Genomic DNA, 25,975 nt, shown 5'->3' with positions numbered 1-25,975 from the left:
ACTTTGCTCTGTGGCAGAAACTCCACTCTCCATTAATAAAAGGGTGAAAAGCAGACAGGAGACTCAAAGAACCTGAACCCAAGGAGAAGTAGATATTATACTAAACCCAAGTCTAACCTGTCAGGAGCACTGGAGCCCAAAGGAGAGGTGGTTATTTCTTATTTCAATCCTAGAAACTCGGGGGATTTAAAGCAGATAAAGAGCAAGACAAAAGAAAGTGAGAGAAACTGGAATCTGAGCTCTCCCTACAAACTAGAAGGGAGTTTCTACAAACTTTGTAGTTCCTACAAACTAGAAGGGAATGGTTTTCTGCAGATCCTCCCTCCTGCCAAATGCCAGAGTCTCCTCTGCAAACACCACCTTTCCTGTGAATCCCTGAAGTGACACAGATTCCTCATGTGATGAAAACAGAATCCACTCCCTCCTCCCTCCCCTGCCCGTGGAAAAAGCCTCCACAGAACACATCGTAACAAACAGGAAAACCCTCCTGTGACTCAGTTTAGTCTGGGCCTGCAATGTGTGATTTTTTTTGCAAGCACATCCTCCAAGGCTGTGTGTTGAAGTTTACACCTTAAATCAGAGCTTCTGCACTGCTGCAGACTGAGGAAGGAGGGGATGTCTGGGGACAAAGCAGGTCACTGTTCACAGCTGTATTACTTAATCACTCTTCGGCTCCTTCTCTCCTAAACTATTGCTTTAAACCATTTGGTACTGCAAATATAATCCTTCATTTATGAGAATACAATTTATGAGATCATTCATAACACTGCCCTGTTACAATTAGACTGTAAGATCAGTTCAGATAAAACTAGATGGAATTGCAACTATTTTTAAAAAAAAATGAATCATCACAGAAGCATCCAGAAATGTTCTTTAAAAAACCCCAAACCACTGGCTGGGTAGAGTATCAGCAGGCTGTGAAGCAATATAATTACAGTAATTAACACGTGCAGAGCTTTCATGAAATACCTGACATTCATATTTGTTGTGACAGTGTTCTGCTAAACTTAAATATCTCTAGAAAAAGTGGACTTTCTTCTAACCACGATGTTTGGGAAAAGATGATTTTAGAAACTTATTTCTATCAATATTTCTCTTTCAAACATGAGATCCAAACGAGTGTCACTTTTTGCCAACATCAGCAATTACTCAGAGACAAAATTTCAGCAATGCTTCAAATGGCACAGATGGTCTTTTGAAACTTAAAGAAAATGACAGAAAGAGTGTTTTAAAGTGTTCACTTATTCTTACCTGATGTAGTCTTCTTTGTTTTCTTCTGTGACCAAAATGTTGCTACCATTTGGCTTCAAATCATGGCTTTTGATTTCACCTAATATTTCTTTATCAACAGAGAAAAACATTTCCAAGCCACACTCTTCAATGTCATTCTCTCTGTAAGGAAAAAAGTATAATTTTAAATAACTGTGTTGAGACCTTGTATGCAATAAAGCAGATGAGCATGAAGAACCTAAAGATAAAAGGTGTGGAGCACATGATAATTATGGCTTTGCAAGAAGTCCTGACTCATTTTACCAATGTGCACACATGAATTGTACTCCTGATTGGAAACTTCTGATCAGCACAACCCTCAAATTTAGCAACCACAAGGCTGACCAACTACCTCCTGATCTGAGGGATGTCTATGGAACAGAAGCTTTCCAAGCAATGCTATTTTTGCAGATTCCATGGCATGACTGCCCCTTCTCTCAGCTAATGCAAGGACTGTGTTCAAAGGTAGCTGTCACTGACAGGTAACAGCAGGTAAGAAGCCACTTTTCATGGTCAGTGAATAATCTCTTAACTCCAGCCTTTTTATGGCACTGTTTTGTAAGCACATACTACAACGTCCCAAACTCTTACGTTAATAAAGTACAAACAGTGTTAAAGAGGAATTCTCTAAGAAATTTCAACACAGGAACAATCTGAAGCCAAAACTAACTCTCTTCTCTTCATAGGCATTAATAGCCAGAAGGTAACAGGTACAACACTAATTTCTATGTTGATATGTGTTTCTGTGAAGAACTGCCTGCATATGCAGAGGTTCTGATGACCATTTTTCTCTGAAATAAAGTGCAAATTCAAGATATTTGTCCTGAACTGTAACACAGAAATGTCAGTCTTGAAAACATGGCTGTGGTTTATTGAGCCCCCTGGTGCAACTGAGTGTCTGAACTTCATCTTTCCAAAATACTGCAGGAAACCTGGGGGGAGGAGGGAAGGCTTCAGACAGATGGATGATGACAAAATCACCCCTTCCTTTGAAAAGAAGAGAAACCTGCTGTAGCTCACTGTGCACAGAGGTTTGACAGATGACTTCTAAAGGTCCCCTACCAAACTCAGTGATTCTGTGAGTCTTCCAAACTGTGTCAAGGAATTCAAAGCTACTGAAAGCTTCCTGCAGAGTTATAAAATTTGCTTTTCTGGTGAGGAAAAAAATGATGTCTGCCCTAGCAGACATGATTCTTTCCCTCTATAAATGTGCAGTCCCTTCCTCAGAGCAGCAGGGTCAGCTGCACTGCAGTTGGGTCTGCACTGAGGGCTCAGTGTGTCCCCTCTCAGAGCTCTGAAGGCTTTCCTCCAATTTTCACATCCTTAAGTGGTTTTTTGAAAGGGCAAAGCCCTTCCTGGACTCTAGTCTAGAAGATTTTTATCACTACAGAAATTGCTTTGAATTAAAGTGAAGGCACTTGAACAGCACATACATGGAGTACAGAACATACTGCTCTGAAAATCAAATCAAAATCCCTATCTCAATTCTTAAACAGATCATACAGCTGCTTTCTCCCCTTCTCATTATTCAAGGTAACGCTTCCAAGATTCAGTACTACAGATGAAAATCCTGGGGTTTATATTTAGTTTTGCATTTCAAAAACCAATCTATCCTCACCTTTTATGAATTTCTCAAAGCGTGTTTAACACTACTCTGGCTTTTTATGATTCTTAAGTAAAACGTTTTATGTCTCTAGTCACAAGAAGGACCATTTTTTCTGCTAAATTGCTTTTACTGGATCAGAAGCAAAAAAAGAAAAATTAACTGAATTTGTCTTTTTCCCTTCCAATTTATTTTTTAACTGCTGGGAAAGGAAAATCGCTTCTGTTACAGAAACAAATGGTGAACATCAGCCATGGGCTGGCATCCTGGCATCCTCCTATTACAAAATCAGTACAGAATTACAGTGCTTTGGATCTAAGGGGTTTTAAAAATTATTTCTTAAAATATTTATAATATATAATTCCAAAATAATAATGGCCTAGAAATTCCACATCCTTTTTACTTGCTGCTCTCTGGAGAGGAATCTGCAAAGGAGCAGAGAAGGAGGACTCCGAAAGAGTATGGACAGACAGGTGGCTGACCATGAAGACATGAAAGGCTGCATGTAGGAATGCTATGGAATCACTAAACATGGAGCAAAAAACCCAGGAGAGCAAGAAGAATACATGAGCATTAACTTCCTTAAAGCATTAAATCTTCAATACTAACCTTAAAGTCAAAAGAATTACATGGTAGTAAATAATAAACTACATTTGTTAACTTCATGTTACTGTAGCACTAAACTTTTTGTTTTCTAATTAAATCAGGTACTAGAGAAACATTAAATGGATTTTTGGTGATTTCTTTTAATCAGTTATCTGAAAAGTCTCACAGAAATTTACTGAAGCCACTTTATTTGTAACAATAAAGTTCAAGACTCCACATCTCTATGTCCAACTAGAATTACTAAAAACCAGTAAAAATGGACCCCAAGATGCTGCACAGAATAGTCAATGAACCAGAAAGGCTTTTGCATTAACAAATTATTCTTTGTGTATCTAAAGTTCCAGTAGAAATTCCATTCTGCTCTGCAATGAGAGATTATACTTCTCAGTGGGGTTTTTAGTAATAAATTTGCACCTACTTCTTGATATAAGTGAAAATCAAAAACATTGTATTGCTATTTCAAGAACAAAATCAAGTCAAACTCACTTTACCCAGATGAGAGAGTTGTAAAACTCTGGGTCAACAGATTCTAAATCCTTGAGTCCTACTGCCTTGTTCAGGATCCGTTTATAGAACGGCAGAGAGAAACCAGTGTCAATGAACTTCCCGTGGAACAAAGCCTGCAAAACACAAAACCAGACAAAATAATGCAAAGGATGGCTGAATACCTAATATGACAACATTCTGTACTCTGTACCCATGAAATCTGACAGCCAAAGAATTAAACCCACATGGATATCATGACTGCTAATATGCTGAATTAGCTTAGTTACATACGAGCAGCTGATAAGAATTTCAGCTCAAAAATGAACTGTTTAATTGTCCATTTATTTGTTTATATTTGTTTATAGGAATATTAGAGGAGAGAGTCCCTTTCTGCTTCAGAACTTACCATGGCAATGAACCTGCCGATGAATCGGAAGTACTTGAGGTGGTCTGGGTTGATGTAGGAGGCTGGGTTTATCTGTAAGCAGTAATTATCCTTCCCTGCATATTCAAACAGGCAATACATGGGGTTCAAAACCTCGTGTGACAATAGAAAGAACCATTCCCTGAAATCACACAAACAATAAAAACACATTTCAACATAACGATACAGCAGAAATTACTGTAGGTAACTGGTGTTGACTCAGGACCTGTTGGCACAGTCCTTCCTCAGAGAGCAGCCAGCCCACTGACACCCAGGGAAACTACAGCAAACTACAAATTAAAATGCAAAGCTACAATGATACACAACTGGCAGTGGTTTGGATAAAACACATCCTTGTCTAAATGAGCACATCACTGATCTAAACATGCAGGCTTTGGGAAATGCTCAGTAACACGTGAACTTCTCGGTTCCATTCCACTGAAGACTTTGGACTCAAACGTAGATTTCTGTTCACTTTTTCAATCGACTCTACTTTGAGATTAACAGTTATGCCAAAGGCTCATTGTAGTTCATGTAGTTCAGTGAACTGCATCTCTTTAATCACTGAGATGATTAAAGTCATTCCTAATGCAAACTGAAAATCATTTAATACAGACATGCAAACACATCGTCCAGAACCGCCTTCCTCAGATGTTCCGAGGAAAGATAAGGAATAAACTTCAGTACTGTTGTGAAAGCACTGCAGTTTGAAGTATCTACTTTGGGGATGCCTTCACACCCCCACTTGCAGAACAAGCTGTTATTTGCCATTTCAGTGTAGTTACCTTGCAACACCTCCATAATCTAAACCTTCTTCACCAGGGAAAATAACCCACAAACGTCTCCGGAGATCCTGAGGGCTGAAGCTCATTATCTTAGTAAAAGAAAAACAATCAGTTCTTTTTAAGAAAACAACTACAAGTGTTGGCTAGAATTATTACTACTGGCTAACAATTTAATAATTTGGAAAAATTTTAACTGGGCCTTAGGTCTAGAGACACTAACAAGAATTTTGCTACTAATAATCTACATAGAATTAACAATTTTTGCTTTAACTATTTCATTACTCACTTCAAGACCCATAACACCCAGACTAAGATTCACTTAATGTACTTTGGCACATAGCCCATGCTAATGTAACATATTGTGAGGAAAAGTGTGCCAAACATGAGCACAACATGAAACCTTCCTGAGAATGGGGAGCTGCTCTGCCCCCAGTGCTCCCCTCAAAATTAACTCTGTTTGAAAGCGTTCTGAAGAAAAACTTAAAAAAACAAAACACCTTCTCTGTTAGATGAATCAATCTAGTGCCAGAACTTCATGATTTAGCATGGTCTTTTAAATAAGTCTAACTATTAAATTAGTACTTTTCAGTTAGTCTCATTTAAAATAACATTAGCAAGACATTAAAGATCAAGAATATGTGACAAATTTAAATAACTCCATTTTTCATGCCCACTATACCATGTTTTAACACAATACCTGCTGAAAGGAGTCCTCAAATAATGTTTTCCTGCTCACTGTGATCTTTATGTGCTGTGGCATTGCCAGTTGCTGAAAGAAAATTTTTTAGAGGTGAAGTGTACAGTCACTTAAAGCTTCTAATACTGAGTTTGGACTGTTATTTGTAGTATATATTAAAAGGTACAGTTGAATTTCATTAATCCACATAAAATAAATCCAGTAATCAAGATATCTGAACTGTAATTTACTCCAAGAACAAATTGCTACCACACAGGTTGCCCAGAGAAGCTGTGGTGCCCCATCCCTGGAAGTGTCCAAGGCCAGGTTGGATGGGTCTTGGAGCAACCTGGGCTGGTGGAAGGTGTCCCTGCCCATGGCAGGGGGTTCAGTGAGGTGTGTTTTAAGGTCCCTTTCAACCCAAACCATTCTGGAATTCTATTAACACAAAATTAGAAAATTTAGGTTATAGCGCACAGAATCCAAAGTGAGAAATTAGGCTGGTCTCTCCGCTATTTTCAAAGGATAATTCACTGACTCTTGAAAGCTGGAATATTTCAACTGACTGGAATATTTAAACCAGGACTGACACACTGGAATTTGGAATTATGTTGGAGCACACTAACATGCCCCACAGTATATTCTTCAATGCTTAGACATGTCTGTTGTGTGTCAAAAGCCCTGCATTTTCTACCAGAAGTATTTCTACAGAAAGAAGATCTTGTATTAACCATAAATTACTGTGCCTCCATATATTCCTGTATTTACAACAGAAAGAAAACACTATTCAGAAACCCACCACTTCAAAAGAAGTAGTGAAATTGAGCTTTTCCTTTATTCTAAAACATTTTAAAGCCATAGCTTACCTCGCTTTAAAGCTTCCACGAGTTTACACAAGTCCTGTATTTACTCCCTCCTAATTTAACTCATCCTTAAGCTTAAAGGAGTTTGATTATGTGTATTTGCAAGGCATTGAAGAGGGCATTTAAAACAGGTAAGCACAACCCAAAAATGCAAGAAATCCCAAGAAATGGATCCATACCTGACACCAGAACCTGAAATAATGGACCTTGGCCTTGAAGTCACGCACATAGGCTATCTGGGGCCCATTGTCCCTGGAACCAAAAGGAGGGGGGAAAAGCATTTCAGAAGTGTTTTTGTAAGCAAAGTAAAAGCCTGCAAATGTATCAGTTATACAGCTGTATGCCCTAGTTGGCTATCTAGCTGGGACATTCTTAGTCACAATTTTTGATTTTGGGCTGTAATTTTCTTGGTTTTAAATTTTTTAAAAAAAAATAATAAATCTTCCTTTGTCAGTTGTGAAATGCACACACTGTATGTTTTAAACAATATCTAAATTTTACCCGTAAAAAAGTCTGTAACAATAAGGATGGGATGACATTCAGTTAATTTAAGTTGGGAGTTAAACATCGGTTTTAACTTTACTCCTAAAAAAAAAAAAAAAATCAAAGAAAGAAAGGGTGGAGTGTATTTTTAAAGAGAAAGACTAGTAGGTGTAAGGAAAGGACTTGGTCATCAACAGGACAGATGCAGCTCCTGCATTACCCTCAAATCTCACACACTACTTGTCAAGAAGGATTCTAAGTGTTCAGAACTCTGCCTTCTCCAGGGAGTTATCATCAGTGCATGGAAAAGCAAAGCCCAGATAATTAAGCAGCATTGCTACATGTAAAACTTTCTGCCTAGAAACGTAGTAAGAGGAAAAAAATAAACCTTTCAAAAATGACGTGTGCCAAACTTCACTTCTGAAAAGTTGGTATAAAGTCACAAACACTCACAGAGCAGACTTGCCCGTGCGGGGATCTATGTACGTGGTGGTTCTTCGGTTGTGATCCACAAAATAGGGAATTCCATCCACAGTAAATCGCATTTCCCAGCCCTCTGGTAAGGGTTTCTCATTTAACTGACTATGGACACAAGAAAAAACATGGTATGACATCAACTTAAAACATTAAGTCAGTTGAACAATACCTGAGACGGTAAAAATTCTGGTAGGTCTAGAAAACCTACAGAGTGAGAAACTTCCCATTCAATATTTATGCTGCCTTTTTTTACCCTCTTCAATTTGCAGTCAGCTCTCAATTAGACCAAAGTGACTGCTGAAGTAAACATTAGCTCATTTGGTTGTTGAAATAAAGGCAAAAAGAAACTTAAGTGGAAAATGTAAGCCAGGTGTCACTGTTTCCTCCACAAACACAAAACAACAGAATTTTATCTTCTAACTATTACGTTTTTACTCCAAAAGTGACACTGTTTTAATAAGCAGCTTTTGGTACCTTGTGTATAATGACAGCAGCCAAAAACGTGTTTCAGAATGACCAATTTAAAAGAAAATGTAAATACTGATTGTGCATAATTTTTTGACAACTTCCAACTCAATTTTGGTATAAACAAAAGTAGATCTTAATGTATTTGGAAGATCTGAGTAGGGTCCCTGCAAAGTGCTCCACAGTGACTTCCCTCCACAAGCAGGGAACCGTGTAGGTCCATGGTCCTGACTGTGCATCCTAAACATTGGGTTGTTGGGTTGCTTTAAGAGCAACAGTGTTCTCCAGAGTCAGCTGCTGCAGAGGTAACTGGGCAGGAAAAGTTATCCCTGGATACAGCTATTATCCCTCATACATACTAGGCTATTCCTCTTCCCCTTCTTCTCCTTGAAGGACAGATGGAGTTGCTTCACCAAATGGAATTTTTCAGCTCAAAGAGGAGTTAGGATTGAACAGTTCACCCTCAGCTTCCTGTCTCCATTCCTTCCCTCAAAGACTCTGAATGGCAGAGCCCAAAATAAACAGAATTCCAGTGCTTTTTCTCTGTGTCTTTTTTTTTCCCCCTCCTTTTTTAAAAAAGTGTGAGAAGGGGTGTTGCAGTTTCTTAGGTTTGTCTTTGTTCTGTCTCTTACCCAGGTTGGATGGGGCTTGGAGCAACCTGGTCTAGGGGAAGGTGTCCCTGCCCATGACAGGGGGTGGAATGAGATGAGCTTTAAGGTCCCTTCCACCCCCAGTTGGTTCTGATTCTATGACTGTCTAGGAAACAAGCAAAGTCTTACTCAGGACTCTCTGCACTATCCCATCACCATACAACAGAAAACTCTCCCTCCAACAACAACAAAAATGCTGAGACATATGGGATTACTTATAGAAAGAGCAAAAGGTCCTTCTGGGAAATGAGTTTATTGCTGTTGACCAAGACTTCCCTGGTAACTGTAATATTGCTAAGTAATACTGTGACAGTTTCCATTTTGGTTAATACCTTTCATCTTCCTCATGAGCTGTCTGACATTTGTGTGGCACAGTCCATGCCTCACCTGTGGGCAGCATTTCCCAGCTCCCATCCCACTACTTTGCTACATTTTCATTCCAGACTTATATGAAGATCCAACTGATTTCTCACCCCTGACTCCTGGGATCTTCCCACTGAGTGATCCGTGTGTTGTGATTGACAAAATACACTCGGCCATTGCTGTCAGTTCTCTTCTCTGAAAAGATGCAGAGGGAAAAAAATGTCATTACCACTTCACTTATTGCTGAGACTACATCAAACAAATAAAAACAATCACCAGGCCCTCCCATAGGTTTCTCTGCACCTCCTCTGATCCAACCTCCTTTCACTGTCATTGACCTTATTCCTTATTATGTTATGTATTTTTCAGTTGCAGGAAAAGTTAACTGGAAAAAAGGACAAGTGTGAGCTGTTTTGTCCACAGGAAATTCCAGCTGCATCGAATATTGTGATGTTCCTGACAAGCAACACAGACAGCAAACAGAACAGGGAACAGATGTAGACACGAGTATTGAGACAGTACAAGGGCCTCATGTCCAAATTAGAGCAGGGAATGAAAAATGGTCAATGCAGTTTCCAAGAAAACCCATTTATATTTCTCTCATATAGATTCAAGTATGCCCATAGTTCAACAAAGCTTAGGAGAAATGCTCCAGCTTGCTCTTCTGTACCATTCTGCAGTTTGTGCCATTTTTATTTAGTGTTGCATGAGAAACAAGTTATAAAAATGAGAAAAATCTGACTACCACAGGTCAAAAGCTTCAGTTTCCAAGAGAAGTCTGGAAGTAGATACTTGCCCATGGAATTATGCTATAACAGAATTCCACAGGATGGGGAAACTCAGTTTTGCCATTGCCTGGACAATGTCAGCCCAAAGACCTTCCTTTGAAATGCTATATATGTAATGTACCTCAGCATAAGTGTGGGGAACAACAGTTTTATGGCATGAAATTGCATCAATACCAGGACTAAAAATCCAAATAGTTCTGTTTGAAAAGCAGATGAGCCAAAAACGCAGCTCCAACTCTGCCAAGTAATTACTTGCTTTAAAATTCCACAATTGAGAGCTTTCCTTGTGTATCATAAAACTTGAATTCTTACATCTACTTGACAGTCACACCAGAAATTAGTTTTACATTTTCATTTTTGGACTACACCCCACCCAAATTTATATCAATTGTAAATTCTCAACCCTGTAAAGTACAAGAACAAATTCATTCCAGGGAGAGGGGCAAGTCAAGAAGTGGTTAGTTGTCATTATAAAAAACATTTTCAGACCAACAAAACTCTCCAAGAATTGGCTTGGAGAGGGAATTTGGCAGTTTGGTTTAGAGAGGATTTGGAGCCTCTTTTAGCAGGAACAGGATAGTGGGGGGGATCCTGCCCAAAAAAGGCATAAAAGGATGACAGTGTGAAAGAAACTATTATGCTCATTACAGGGAGTAAACCAAAATACTTTATAGTTTCTAATCTACTTTGAAATGGCATATCCTTGTCAGGACTCTGTTTTAACAGCACATTTGACTAGATCTAATTTTAAAATCTTTTTAATCCAGATTTTAATTTTTAAAAACTAGCCTAGAACAGCTGACAAATAATTTGGCAGAAGTATGCTTTAATGTTTAATTACATTGCATTACAAAACACTTTCAAGTCAGCCTTACCCCATCCATGTGGCAGAGGGCCAAGAGGATCAAACTCTTTGTTCTGTGTGGATGAAAAGTCCTGGTTCTGCAAGTCACACAAACAAATGAGGCATTAATGACTAGTCATTTGCTTTCCAGATGTTCTGCCATAGTCATCCTGAACTATTGAATTAAATGCATTTTTGTTAACATTACACATAAGCAAAGATGCCAATAATTTCTTTTTCTCCCCAGAGAAGATCTATTTTACTGACCCTTGGCATGCTTAATTGACTACAGTGCCAAGAAATAATTATTCTTTGTTTGGTGGCCCTGCCTACGCAGGAAGAAATTAGTACAGTAGCACCCAAAACAATCAGAAAGCAAATCATTTCACTCCTGCAGTCAGTACAGATCTCCCTACCACCATTTAGGGGATCCACTTTATTCTCACACTTACAGCAAATTCACAACTTTCACCACTCTTGATAAACGGGCAGCATGAGTTGCAGTGACCTAATGTCTGCTATTCATCAGAGGTAAATAATGAATTTAAAATTCTGGAAGGATTGTTTTCAATTTCCCTGCTTTCCTAACAACATTCATTGTGCATGGCTCATTTTACCCAGAGCAGAAATGTATGGCCTGTGAGCTTGTTTACCTCCCAGGTGTTTGCCCAAGGCAATACAAGACACCACACAAATAAACCAGCTTCCTACTCAGCTGCAGTTTGATGTGAACCAAAGGCTTTATCAATACCACACACACATTTTTATCACAGAACACCACCTGTATTCAGCTGACAACTAAACCCCACTCCACTGCATGTGTCATGTCACTTAGTTCATGTCACCACACGGACATGAACCAGGGTTGCAGTGAGCCCTCCCTGCCACAGCACACACACAGACAGTGCACTGGGAGAAAGAACAAACCATAACAAAGTCTGGCGTCTTTGTGGGGGAAGGTCACCCACAAACATGCCCAAACCCCAAAACCACCTTCACCGTGCTGGTGGTGCCTGTAGCCCTTACCCCATAGATGAACCTCTGGTTGAACTGCTGCATGGCTCCCTGGAGTTGGCTGCGCTGCAGCTGCCACTGCTCGTAATTGCGGACGGACTCCAGCGTCGGCCGCTGCCACGTCGTCGTCCTGGTGAAGTGGTCGACGTAATAAATCCTGCCCATGTTGTCAACCCGGCGCTCCCAGCTTGGGAAAAAACAAAATCACAAGCCACGGTTGTGAATAGCAGCAGTTTAAGGGCTCAGGGGCACTCTGAGGGCAACAGGCAGGGTGGGGAGGGAATAAAAAGCACAGGCTCAGCAGCAGCTTTTCCCCCTTGTACCCTCCGCTAAAATGACCTAAGAGCTGAAGTTGTTTTAGGAGAGTCACTTTTATTTGTTGCTTACTATAAAAAGTCAGACTCATTCCATTTTCTCTACTTTTAAGGTTGCTGGAAATAGTTTTTAAGAGCTGCCCAAACCCCAGCCATACTGTGTTGGTATCACTGCAGTCAGTTATCCCACCCAGCCCATGATACAAGTCTATGGTTCCTCCTAAAGACACAGCCCTGGCAGTTTGGGCTGTTCAGTGCAAGACTCCCTCACACTCTGATGTGGCAGAAAAGGAAGGTTTTGGTATTGGGTTTGGTGTATTGGTTTGATTTTGTGTTGAGTTTCTTTCTAATTTTCAGTTCATGTGAAATCGGTACTATTTACAAAACTTGAAGGAAAACATAACATTGTGAGTAAGTTTAGGTAATACAGTAGTTGAGCCTCTCAAAGAGTTCAAAATATCTTGAAATATGACAGGTGGGCTCCCTTTGTGAGACTGTCTGCCAGTTTTTGTTCTTCAATAACATGTTCTTTCCCATTCCACATTTTTACTTTGTAATACTGTCTGTCTAGTGTGTGAACCACCTGAGGATGAATGAAGTGCAACAGAACAGCTCTTGTGTTTTTCTTATATTTTTTAAGAAACATAGAACAACTGTGAACTAAGACAGCCAGTGGGCTGTTCTGCTGCCAGGAACTGGAAAGGCCTAATAACCAAAGCTGGTTTCTATGTGCATAGTAAATGAGCAGCTGGGAACCCTGAGACAAGATCAAAGGCCTGTGAACAGTAACCTCAGGATAAGAGGCAACCAAGAGCATTCCTGCTCAAGCTGATAGTTACCTCAATCCCAAAATACTTTTCTGTGGGTTTGGTTCTCTTTTACACTTGGGGGTGTCCACTGTCTTTAACTGAAATCCACTTTTCAGTCAGGAAAGATGCACTTGCTTAATCTTTGACAGGAATTTGGACATTCAACCCTTCTCCATACCATGAACTCCTCAGAGACAACCTGGAGCCATCATTTGCACTGGGTTCACATTTCTATTTACCAACACACTTTCTAGCTTTAGTAAACTGCCAGGCAATTTGTTCCAGAAAACCCCAGAGATATTCCAGGTGATCATATGGCTGATCCTGGCTCACCTTGGAGGAAGAGGCTCTGGCCGATCCCACGTTGTTCTTTTTTCAACATGATCCACGTAGTAGACTCGACCGTGCTGGTCTACTCTTTGCTCCCAACTGAAAACAGATCAAATATTTTAATATTCCTCCAGGTCAAACTGCTCCAACCATTCCTCTACAGCACAGAGATGAGAAACATCTGTTTCCATAAAATGCTTCTCTCTAAATAAAATGCTTATAACTAACACCTGGCTCACGAGGTGCACCAGAAGTGGTACAGTGTTCATATTAACAGTGATTCTGTGGCAACTAAAATAAAAAAAAACCAAAACATTCTACATGACTTTTTGGGAAACTGAAGCTAAAATTTATGTCTATGTGCATAATTTTAGCAAAGTTTTGTATTCAGTATCAAGTATATTAATAACCTGTTGAACAGATCCACTTTTAGATCATAATCCCCTTTCAGAGTAGCATTAATTCAATAAATCCTAAAAAATATGCACATTTTGCAGTGATCACATATATGCAGAGTTCACTATAAGGGCACTGCTCACATTTTCTGCCTATGCAGCATTTGGGATAATGACTTACCCCTGTATTTGCATCACATGTAACATCACAGGGAAAAAAGAACATGCTCATTTGCCATTTCTGTTGAAATCAAAATGATAAAGCAACAACCGACGTTTTCAAGACTGCTTTTATATTTCAGTTATTCTGTGAGGTAATTTAGACTTCTTCTACCTTTAGGTTCAACTGTCTCCAAATTAAGGCAGGTATTTCACCAATTCACATCAGGAAGCTTTTGCTTTCCATCACTCAGACTCCAGAAACTTTAACTTTTTTTTTTTTTTTTAATTTAGAAGCTAAATGAGAGATGTTAGGTAACAAACCAACCATCTGGCCAATTCCCCATGTGCCTGAAACATGACCATGAGGAGCTGCAGTATGAAATCCAAATCTTCAGGAGACATCACAGAGTAGTACTGGAAGAGCAGCTTTTCTTCTGCTTATCTGTACCAATATTTTCCTGCCTGACTTCGTTCTAATTTGAAGGTATCACACCATTAAAACCTGTGTTTCACTGACATGGGAACATATGATAAGTATCAAAAATATCTGACAGAGTAATTCTTTTCTTGAATGCTTGAAGACCAACCAGACAAAACAGTTATGAAAACCACCGAACGATTTTCAGGGGAGATTTTGTCATGCAGCAAAAGGCAGATGTTATCAATGTTTTGTTACACCTACTGTAAGTAAATTATAGCAAAACCAGAAATGTCAGCACTCACACACACACACACAGAGAAAAAAGTCATGAAAGCCATACCCAGGTGGAAGAGGACCTTGGTTGACTGTGGAAAGTGCCTGAGGTGGAGGATTCACTGGCTGGACTTGTCTGGACACCGGAGGAGTGGTGAGGGCAGGAGTGGCAGGAGCTGTGGTCGCAGCTGTTGCCCCCTCAGGGCTCTGCTCTGAAGGAGTGTTGGAGGCTGTTCCTGCCACTGACCCTGCACTGGCCCCATCGCTCTCCGTGGAGGTGGATGAAGGGCCATTTGCACTCGCTGTGATGTCAGAGACACCAGAGAAAGAAAGGGAAAACCTTCTGACTGACATTTATCACCAATCTATTGCAGAAGTTGTACATCACAAAAGCACACCTGCAAGAACTGCTGTTCCAAAGTGCACACAAAGCCACTGCTTGGAGCTCACTCAAAATCTAAAGAGCAGTTCTGTCTCACTGTAAAAATGCCAAGAACTGCCACGAATGGCATAATTTTCATATTTCTGGTAGAATAAATCATATTTACCTTGTTGTTTGCATTCTGTAAACATTAAATAATGATAAACAAAAATGTACTTCCTTGCATTGATGAGTTAATTATTTTCCACTTATTATTTGGAATAGTAATTTAAGGGATGATAAGTATAAAATTTTCAGGAAGAGATTTCATACTGCACAAAAGAAACTATTGCAATGGGAGGAGAACACATACATTCTTTAAATGTTTTCAGTTTTATCTGTATGCCAATTGGTGGGTGAGGTTAGAAGTTTAATACAAGTCAGGCCTTATTAACTAACTGCACTGGATAAATCTTTAAAGGTATTTACTGTATTGCAGATCCTATCCACACCCAGCATATATCAATTGTAATAATTAGACTACTGAAACAGATTGCAGTGTATGAGGGTAAAGGAGTTACCCCAAAAACAACAACTAACTTTTCAGAACTACTGATCTTCCAGTTTTGTAGTTTTTAAATAATCAGTTTAAAGAAAAAAATCTATCCATTTCAGTGTGGAAGAGTAATGAATGTTTTAAGTGCTGCTAATTCACAGAATTTAACTGGAATCGTAGAAACAAATAACTACTATTTCAAAACACAATATTAACAACTTGAGACAGTTCTGTGAGTCCTGCAGTACATTCCCTCTCAGCCTCAGTGGGTGCTTTAGTGCAGTAGTAGAATTCCCCTGTGTTCTCCTGGCCCCAGCTCCACCCTGTGTGGAGATCACTGCAACCACCACTGAGCAGATGTGGAAGCAAGAAATTTTCAGTATTGGTAACAACCATTAAACATGCACCACATATGCAAGCTAAAAAATACTCCTTCATTAGTTACCTGCCAAAGATTCTCCCATCAAAATGCAGTTAAACACGAGGAGCAGAAGGAGCTGTGCTCCCCCCAGGGGTGCAGCCCCAGGTACATACCGGCCACCGACGGGGGTCTGCGGGGGGTGGGGGGCGGGGGTCTGGCGGGCCTGGGGGGTCTGGCAGGTTTGCAGCTTCCATTTGTGAGTAACGGAGAGTCACCGCCGTTAACGGTCGTGTTTTCACTGGAAGCAGCTTCTTCAGAGCTTTCAAGGCCATTTGAGTTAGTCCTTTTGCAAGAAAAGACAGAAAGAAGTGTTCTAACAGTGCACGGATGACATCGCAGACTGGTTTGGGTTGGGAGGGACCTTAAAACCCATCTCATTCCAACCCCCTGCCATGGGCAGGGACACCTTCCACTTGACCAGGTTGCTCCAAGCCTCATCCAACCTGGCCTTGGACCCTTCCAGGGGGCTTGGAAAGACGTGTGCAAGACACTAAAATGCAACAGTCACAACTAAGGGAGGTTCTTACATCCACAATAATTTTGAAGACCTCTGCATCTGTAAAAACATCTGATCTCCTGAGGCACATGAAACCTCAACTAATGGAAAGGTTGTGAAACAGAGGTATAGAACACCTGTCACCAAAATCTCAATACACCTGCCTTTGGGTCCAGGCTTTGGTTTTTGCTGCCCAGCTATTTCTGCCCATAAAGTCCACTTGTCTCTAATGAGATGAGAGGTTGGCTCAGACCTGAGAGCAGCCTGTGTGCCTGCACTCCACAGAACACAGAGAGAGAGTGTTTCAAATTTTTAGAAAACTTACTTACACATATACCAATTTTACCCCTGAACTCAATTCTTGAACAGGTTGGAGAATTTAGGACTAAGCATTAATGTTTTGACCAACAGCTACAAATATAAGTTGCTCAACTTTACAGGAATTAAGAAACTACAAAGCAATACATTCTGTGCTGTTCAGTATACCTAGTAGAGTATTATTCTGATATATTTGTAGCTCTTTAAGCAGAGTTACAGGTATCTACCTATTTATTATAAAGCATTTTATTTTCAGAATATGCTGAGCAAAATCAACTAAAATTGTACTGGATTTACAGGTCAAGCACATAGGCCATCAGTGATAAAACCAGAGGTTACAGTTTCAGCCCAGTACTTCTAAAATGACATTCCTTTAAATGTACACAAAAACCAGTAGGTAAGACTAAGTAATTACAAGTCTAACAGGACCAAGTGGAACCATGTACATTTGATCTCAGGATCATTGTCAAACATATTTTTGCTCTATACCAGCTGTGGTGCATGTAATTCCTATCACACCAATCCCCAAGTAAGTGACTATGAAAGTGGGTACAAATCATTAGTGGTTTCCAGTCTGTAAGGGCTTTAGCCCAGGTTTTCACCAGGTTTCAGCCCTTCCCCCTTTTCTTTCACTATATTCCCCTGTAGAAAGTCCCTCTCCCGATCATTTCCATGATCCTCACAAGGGACCTTTAATGACCAACCCCCCAGTTGGTACTAAAACCAAATCACTATTATTATTATTATCCTATTACACACTCAAGTATTCTGAAAACCCAAGCACAGAAACATTCTTTGGAGCATGAAAAGCAAACAGAACAAAAATAAACTTTCATGGGAAGACTTCAGACAACATAGCCAAGGGTACAGTCTACTAAAAAAACCACTGAAATTTAACTTGGTTATTCCAGGTGTCATCCAGTAATGTTGTGTGTCCTGTACAGATCCTTAAAATACTTGTAGTGTTGGGAACTAATTCAAGTAACATGGTGCTGGTCACACACTTATCCTACCAAGCAGCAGGGCTCATAATCCGGTATCGACCTTAAAACACTGTAAGTGCCAGACAGCTTTTGGGATCTTCTTAACAAAGCTAAATATAATTCTGATACCTCCATGCTATAAAGCAAACCTGTGTAAAAATAACCAGTGCCACCAACTTACCAGTGGGTTTTATTTGTTTGGTTTTGTTTTTTTTTTAATATATATATATTTTTTACTTTTTATCTTTTTTGAGAGAAAGATGAACATGATGGGAAAAAACCAAAAATCAGTCATGTATGAAGGCAAACTGAGGCCAGATGATGGGGTTCACATGGCAAACACTTTAATATATGTGAATATACAACAACATAGTATTTTTGTTCAGGACATGCTCAGATCTTAGCAGATACTGCTGCAGGGCATATTCAGAAATTTTTCACTGTCTCCTTTATAAAACACACAGTTCCTCTTTCAAAACTGTGAACACTAAAAGGTTGAATAGAAAAAGAGGACTAAAGTCTTACCGTGTATCAGTCCTTACTCTGGAGCTTTCACTCTGTGTAGGACCTTAAATAACAGGAAGAGAAAGACAACAGAAGTATAAGCAACACTTGGAATGATTTCCAAGGAAAGCAGCACCTTTAATGCTCACATTTCTTTCCAGTGTGGAGGTCAGACACTATGTGCTGCTTATCCACTGTGTTTCAAGCCAGTATGTTTTGCATGTTGCTGTGAGTACCATTTTTTAAACCAATGCCCCTGTGGGTAACATTTCCAACTTATGGAGGATATACCAGGATATCACTTGACTGTGTGAACATTCCCCAGCACACACACAGTTAATTAATGTTGCCTTTGTAGCAGTATAAAACAATGCTCATTCTTTAAGTGGAGCTGGCTTTTCATATTCTCCCCCTTTCAGTGATGACAAACAGAGCAGAAAGGACAAAAACTTCTCAAAAATCTTCTCTCTGGTTGGCTGAGGGCTTTGCTTTCTGGGGTTCTCTAGCCCAAAACCTTCCCCTCCTCAGTGAATTATTTAACATAAAGGCATTGAAGCAGGTACAAAATATGGCTGCACTCCAAAAGAATTACAGGAGCTCAGCCTAGATTTGCAAATGCTTTGCAACTGCTTATTCAGCCAGCTTGGAAATATTTGCCTTTTGTGCCAGCATTTGCAAACCTTGAATATGCAGAACTGCTCATTCATGTAGATGGCACCAATAGTTTATTTCCATAGAATTAAACACATCGTTAACAATAAATCAGTTCTCAGCTCTGATGGGAACTATGGGCAGATCTAGGCCAAAGACAAGGATGTAGGCATGGAAAGGATTAAGGTAACGTGCTGTTAGTGGCCTGTGCATGGAAGGGATTTAATCCCAGAAAGAGAAACCTTAAGTCACCAGCAACTCCATAAACAAGGTATTTGCCTGACGTCCCTTCAGCCTGTACAAGGTGTTAGACTGCTCCAACATGGAACCTTCTCCTCGTGGGCTCCAGTCCCCTGATCATCTGGGAACCTTCTGCTGAGCTTCTGCCTTGGTCTGTTGAGCCCAAACCTGCACAGAGGACTCGATTCCACTACCTGCAGGACTTTTCCCACCTTTTTCTCAGTAGGTAAACTTTGTGAAATGGAAGAAAGTACAGATGAAAATCAAGTCTTGCATAAGAGGCCAATTTGTTACTTCCACTGGGTATTTCTGTCACTGCACCTCAGCCCTGCTCTACCAGCCCCACACAACCCCAGCACTCAGCTTTGATTTACAGAAAAATCCCACACCATCAGATCATGTGCTTGATCCTTTTAACAACATGCAAAGAAAATGGACTAAAAGCTTTAAGAAATAATGATTACAAAGCTAGTGTGTCAATTCAAGTTTCCTATGATACTTAGATGAAATCTCACAGTAACTTTCTCTAGTACTTGAAAAAAAACCAACCCTACAACCCAGAAGCCTAAAGCTTGCCAGTTAAGTGTCCAGTTGGTTGCTACAGCAGTCAGTCTCCCATGCTGCCTTCTGGAGAAATAGCCTCTTGTCTAGTTCTACCTCATGATGTACAATTATCTCAGAAATGCTCCACTCCCTGTCCTGCACCAGTGGAACTAAAATTCTTTACTTTTTTATTTTCGTGTAATTAGACATTTCACATGTATTCAAGTTTTTCAGTTAAAAAAAGTGAAGACACCAACTAAACAGGAAGTGGATCCCTCTTTGCAGCTCTCCACAGGGAACTAAATCTATGAATACCTTTATTTAAATGGGCTATTTTAAGAAAAAATTAATATAATCCCATGTCTCCTAGTGAGCAGAATACTTATTACTACGATGGTGAGATCAAACCGACTTACTTAATATTTTTCTGTTTATGATGTTATTAAAATCCAGGGAAGTTAGGGACTCTCATTAAAGTTCGGGATTGCTAGATAAAAGTTGCAAAGTCCACAAGATAAAGATGCTGATCTTGTTTTTGTTACAGTAAGGCTGAAGCTCTTCCCTGTGAACTCCACCTCAAATAAAACCGTGTGAGATTTCTGGTCTCTACAAACAGGAAGTTACAGCAGCTGCTGCTGCTGCCATTATTATTACAACACTGGGTTAAAGCTTCCCAACAAAAAGCTTTGGACAGCAGATGTGTAGGGCCATGTTTGAATTGAAAGGTACTTACTTCTGGAAGTTGAGGCTTCCCCGTTGGTGAGGAGCTCGGGATCCACCTGCATCCCATCGAGACAGACAGACAGATCCCCCACCACCTCTGCTGGTTCTCTGTCACCAACGAGATGCAACGTCACCACCACCTGCTCAACTGGAACACAGCAGAGAACAAGGGCACTACAGCATGAAAAAGGGCTTTTTATCCACAGACCACAGTGCTCAAGGGGCAAAATAACCCAGAACAACCCCCACAGCTACAGGTCTGCCTCTCCGTTCTTTTTTGTGTGGTAAAACTGATCATCTTCATGTGTCAGTAGAAAGTTATTATTTCCATAAAAAGGGGAAAACTGGACCATAAGCTTGTTGCTGCCTAAAGAAAGGACTGTCATTAAAGCAGAGATTGAGCCTCGCATTTCTGCAGCAATTAATGCACCCGTCCTCAACACAGAGTTAGGAAGTGTAATTCACTTTATTCTTGATACAGAACAGATATCAATTCTATTTTCTGACTTAAATGCTTCATCTTTACCTAATGACATTCACATTTAGAATGTGAAGATTTTCCATCTTATCTTCAGATCAATGGTATATTCAGGGTAAATAACTGGTTTTCAGTGAAACAGAACTGTAAATAAACATTCCTGCTGAAAGGGTTTAAAACAAACCCCAGTGAACTCCAGCAGGTGCCTGGTGTCAGACACCCAAGGAGATTTTCACCCAGGTCTAGCAGGACAAGAGATGCCAGGAGAGCAGCCAGGGTGTGCAGAATCCTGTATTTCTCCTTCAAGCTTCCCAGGATGCACATACTGCCCAAAGTTCTAAGATGTATGAAATTATACAGTATATCCCCATGGCATTATTTAGAACAAAAATACCTTTACACATTTCCTGTCTAGTACCAGGAACATATCAGAGGTCTCATTTTCAAGCTGTAGAAAAGGAAAGACTTGTCTTTAATTAGCCTTTCGCTCACTCTTGCACACACCAGCAAAGTGAAAAACATCCTGTTTTCAGTGACACCACGCCAGACTGCATATAACCAAAAAAAATGACTGAAAAAGTAGGAGGAAGCTCATGAAATCAATTATAGCACCCAAAGGGGTCCTTAAGGGCCATCTACAGGGCTGCACACAGCATTCCTGTTCATTAACAGACAATTCCTCACAAATTCTGCAGCATGACAGGGTATTGTTAATCCAGTACTTACGTTTCATACTGTTGGATTTCAGTGTCTCATGAATATCCAGAGCAGCACTTCCCAGAAGGACATCAGATTTTAATGTTTGATGGCTCCAGACTCGAAAGTTTAATTTACTTACAGGAGTGACAATTCTGAAAAGAAAAAGTTGAGCACTGTAAGGGCATTTGTTGGAGGGGAAGTGGGTGAACTGAGCCATTTACTTCGGCTGCCATTTAAAGTTATTTGGAAAACAAAGCAAAAATGGGGGTGACATCAAACCATTTCTATTTATCACATTCTCATGTGCAGTCATGTGTATATGTCACGTAAATCAAGACTGTTGCAAGGCTGTTCATAGACTGAGTACATTTTATATTACTACTATTTTAGGGGAAATATCTACAGAAAACCTTCCAGCAACTCTCTAGTAATACATAGTAAATTCCATAACAGCAACTTCAAAGCAATTTTTAATACTGATACTCTTTTTCTATAAGGAACATTCTAACATTGATGTACTTTTCAATTATTTTAATTGTGAGAAACGGGTATTCCAGATACAGGTTTATTTTCTCATTGGGTAATTTCATCTGTATCTGGTTGATAAGCCCAGACTTTCCCAGTCAGACCATCCCTTCAGAAGATCCACCCAACAAACTGCCTCCCAGAAGAGGAACCCACGGTCCATCCCCAGTTGAAGAAGCCATTACACTTTTCCTCTTTATCCTGAATCTGAATGTAAGCAGCTGTGTCAAAGTATTTCCTAAACACAACTTCCTTCACTAAGCTCCAAGCAGCACTAGTGTAATCTTCAATGAACTTGATATGCCTGGGGTGTCTCTGCTCAGCTCCTGCTCAATGAGAGCAAAACAGACTCATGTATTACTGTATGGACTTGCACAGCAAAGCCACAAACATTTCCATTAGAAAGGAAAGAAAAAAAGCTTTAAAAGTTACAAGAAAGTTCTGCTCAGCTACACTGATATGCATGTAAAAGCACAAGCTTTTCTTAATACATTTGTTTTCAAAGCAATAGCAGTGACTAAAACTTCAGAGTAATCTGAATTACAATAAATAGGTAGAAAAAAGGTTTTCAATAATCAGGCAGCAATGTCCAAGTGCTTCAAGAAGAATAATCTAGAATTTAAGCATAAACAAGTCACAGAATCATAGAATGGGTTGGGTTGGAAGGGACCTTAAAGCTCATCCAGTGCCACCCCCTGCCATGAGCAGGGACACCTTCCACTAGCCCAGGTTGCTCCAAGTCCCGTCCAACCTGGCCTTGGACACTCCCAGGGATCCAGGGGCAGCCACAGTTTCTCTGGGCAACCTGTGCCAGGGCCTCCCCACCCTCCCAGGGAAGGATTCCTTCCCAATATCCCATCTAAACCTTCCCTCTTTCAGCTCAAGGCCATTCCCCCTTGCCCTGTCACTACCTGCCCTTGTGAAAAGTCCCTCTCCAATGTGCAAGCACAAGACTGACCTTTATCCCAGAGTTCCATGTGACATTCTAAAGACCAAATTAAATTTTGTAGAACTCGTGTATCTTTTCTTCCCATGCTTCACACTTCCCATCATCTACAACACAAATACTGAGCCAAGCAAACCTCAACAGTCGTGTTCATCTTGAATCTAATGTTGGTTTTGTACTCTGGAAGCACAAATTAACTGGGAATTTTGTATTTGTGCTGGAGTTTACAGGTGCACAAGACAGAGCCAACTACCTGTGCTATGGCCTGGTACACACAAGATGGTACACAAAGAACAGCTACACTTCTTAGCCACAGCATTTCTGAAAAACTGTAACCTTAAGTATGACAACAAAAATGTGCACGGGAAAGTCAGCTGAAATATTAAATTACCTTACTGCCCTTACTTCTGACAGAATTAGAGTTCCTTTGATAGGCCACATACATTAATACAGAATTTATTCCCTCATAAACACTGAGCACAATGTAATAGTTTGTAAATATCCATTCCAGACTCTATTATATTTGCTCCAAAATATCTCCATGGGATGTAACATTCCGCACCTTGCTTAAAATAAAAATACAACCTTCAAGTCGACTGTCAGGTGCATTAATTTAGCTCAAACAAATTGGAAAATTAAACCAAACCTACACTGTAAGATGCTGTTTCCACTTTGGACTGTTTGTATTGTTGCACTTTTCTGTCTTCTTTGACTGTCCATCTACTGAGACTTCCACATAAGGGCTAGGTCCAAACCATTTATTCTTTTCTTTTAGTTTTGCTGAAATCACTGTTAAGAAAAAGAAAAAACAATAATTTATTTTTCAATGCTGTGTTTCAGCATTCAAGTGTCAGGTCATTGATACCTGACAGTAACATTCAAGGAAAAAACCACATTAGATGGATAAAAACCTTCTTGCATTTCAGATCATTTTAGACAATGCTAAAGCTGACACAAATGTCTAAAATATGTAACATCAGATGCTAATTAATAATAATCAGTACAAGATCCACAAAAGTGCTCAGGTGTTGCAAGTAGAAAATATCCTCTACAACCTTCTCCTGTCTATTACCAGCCAAGAGAATTCCTAGAGTTTATTACACTTGCTTGCTAAAAAGCTCAAAACATGATCTGCCTCTTATGAAGGTGGAAAACTGCCACCACTTCTGGTGAAAAGAAAATCATTAAGAAAAAGAGTTTTGTGTGAAGTTTTCTGCATCAAACCAAACTTACAGAAAAGCTGAAGGCAAATTTCAGTAACTACCTCTTGTTACAGAAACAACAAACCTGGACAGGCCTTGCAGCCCCAGAGTTTTAATTTTGGGGGTTGCTGGGTGGTTTTGGTTTTTTGTTTGGTGGGATTGGGGGTTCAAATGTTTTTCTAAGCATTAAACATTGAGTGCAATGCTCCTGTCTTTTCAAACACAGTGGTTATGTTGCCTCTGTTTAAGACATGGGTCTACACCTGACATCTGACTCCCAGGAGTGTTCTTGGATTCCTGGGCCACACTAAACTCACAAAAGAGCATTTAAGATACTATCATTTCCATCAGCCAGTGAATTCACTGTTCTAACAAAGAACAACTGGCTCTCCTCTGTGTTTGTCACTCACTACCTCCTTAACAAGGATGACTAATTCAGGCCCATCTGGCTAATCTGCCCAGATTCCCTTTATAGTCTGTGCTCCTTTAGAGATTTACAGAAGTAGCTTAGTGTAAACTGCTCCGAGCTGCTCCCAAGGGAAACTCTTTGTGTATTACAGACACCTCACAGACATTAACTCCTTCATTTTCACAAACAGCTCCCCATCCCTTCCCCTCCCGTTTCCAGCACCTCTGCCTCAACACCACTAATTAGCTCAAGACCTTCCTTGAGGCAGCAGAAATCAGCAGATCTGTCCCTACTTTGAAGGTTTGTTCTTCCCCAGACACTCTGAAAGTTCACTCAAAACCAAGGGGGGCAGCAGGAGGGGGAGCTGAGGGCAGGGCAGAGGGCAGGGAACACCTGCCTGCACAGGCAGTAGTTGGCTGCAGACTGTGGCTGAACTACAGAAATTCAGGACTGCTCAAATATCTCAGTAGCCTCAATTCTAAACACCAAGGCATTTACTCAACTTCCCTGTCTTTACTGGAGTCCCAGGCCTGTACTGGAGAAAGTCTGAGGCATCAACCACCACTTCAATCCTTGGCTCTGCTCTCCATCCCCATGTGGAGGATGGACCTCCTTCCAAACCTTCTGCAATTTCTGTCCAACATCAACCTACAGGGACAGGATTTCTCTGATTTCCACAGGTCTTCCACGCTGAGGGTGCCAAGTTTACTGTTGATGCTTCTCAACACAGACCTGCCCACCCCCCAGATCTCCCATTCAGCTTTAATGCTCCAGCTAAATCTGCCAGAGAGCAAAGGTGAGGAACCTTGGTAATTCCATTTCAACAGCTGCTCTGTTGGTGAGGCACTACAAAAAGCAAAGCATGTCATGTAAATCCATTCCCAAACAATCTACAGGGGCTCAATTACAGTGATACTCTCACCAACACCTTTATTAAAGCTCCTTGGCAATGGTGGCCATAAAAACATGTAACAAGGGAGAAGCAATAAGTCAAATTTAATGAACAGCAGTGCAGGTTCACTTAGCTAGAGATGTGAGAAGACTGTCAGGAGAAAGAGTTAGATTTGATATTCTGCCAGGTTTCAGTAAGTGTAAGCAGTATCATAATGCATTATTCCATTTCCAAGAGGAGTGCTCTGAACCATTTACTAAACAGCATTAAAAAAGAATTATTCCTTCCTTTTTCTCTTTTACACAAAAATGTATCATTTCAAAATGCATTTAAGATAAAATCCTAAATAAAAGAGCTCTATTTCTACCAAGTAATGATGGCATAACACCATCAATTGCATTGTGTGACTTCTCTTGGGCTTTGTACAACTCAAAACTTCCCAAAATACATCATCATAACCTCTGGTTAATTGTGGGAAAAACACTTCCACATTTCTAACCAGAAAAGATGTGCAATTTCAAAAGGCTT

The 25,975-nt window shown here is 40.2% G+C and overlaps 1 protein-coding gene across 4 annotated transcripts in view; it reads right to left on the bottom strand.

Moving 5' to 3' along the window:
- ITCH (itchy E3 ubiquitin protein ligase) overlaps nt 1–25,975 on the bottom strand; it is a 55,091-nt gene that overhangs the window by 6,417 nt on the left and 22,699 nt on the right. For all 4 annotated transcript variants that reach the window (XM_027664033.1, XM_027664034.1, XM_027664035.1 and 1 more), the window contains 17 exons: nt 23,595–23,733; nt 21,501–21,625; nt 20,307–20,444; nt 18,161–18,203; nt 15,952–16,121; nt 14,568–14,802; nt 13,253–13,348; nt 11,809–11,983; nt 10,814–10,880; nt 9,261–9,345; nt 7,649–7,777; nt 6,892–6,964; nt 5,871–5,942; nt 5,174–5,262; nt 4,371–4,530; nt 3,965–4,098; nt 1,252–1,392 (listed from right to left, as the gene is read on the bottom strand). In XM_027664033.1, coding sequence (XP_027519834.1) covers nt 1,252–1,392; nt 3,965–4,098; nt 4,371–4,530; nt 5,174–5,262; nt 5,871–5,942; nt 6,892–6,964; nt 7,649–7,777; nt 9,261–9,345; nt 10,814–10,880; nt 11,809–11,983; nt 13,253–13,348; nt 14,568–14,802; nt 15,952–16,121; nt 18,161–18,203; nt 20,307–20,444; nt 21,501–21,625; nt 23,595–23,733 — 2,071 coding nt within the window. The remainder of the gene's footprint in view (nt 1–1,251; nt 1,393–3,964; nt 4,099–4,370; nt 4,531–5,173; nt 5,263–5,870; nt 5,943–6,891; nt 6,965–7,648; nt 7,778–9,260; nt 9,346–10,813; nt 10,881–11,808; nt 11,984–13,252; nt 13,349–14,567; nt 14,803–15,951; nt 16,122–18,160; nt 18,204–20,306; nt 20,445–21,500; nt 21,626–23,594; nt 23,734–25,975) is intronic.

This window comes from Corapipo altera, unplaced genomic scaffold (assembly GCF_003945725.1).
Source record: "Corapipo altera isolate COAL_440 unplaced genomic scaffold, ASM394572v1 110, whole genome shotgun sequence".
NCBI classification, from domain to species: Eukaryota; Metazoa; Chordata; class Aves; order Passeriformes; family Pipridae; genus Corapipo; species Corapipo altera.
This window is presented reverse-complemented; position numbering and strand designations above follow the sequence as displayed.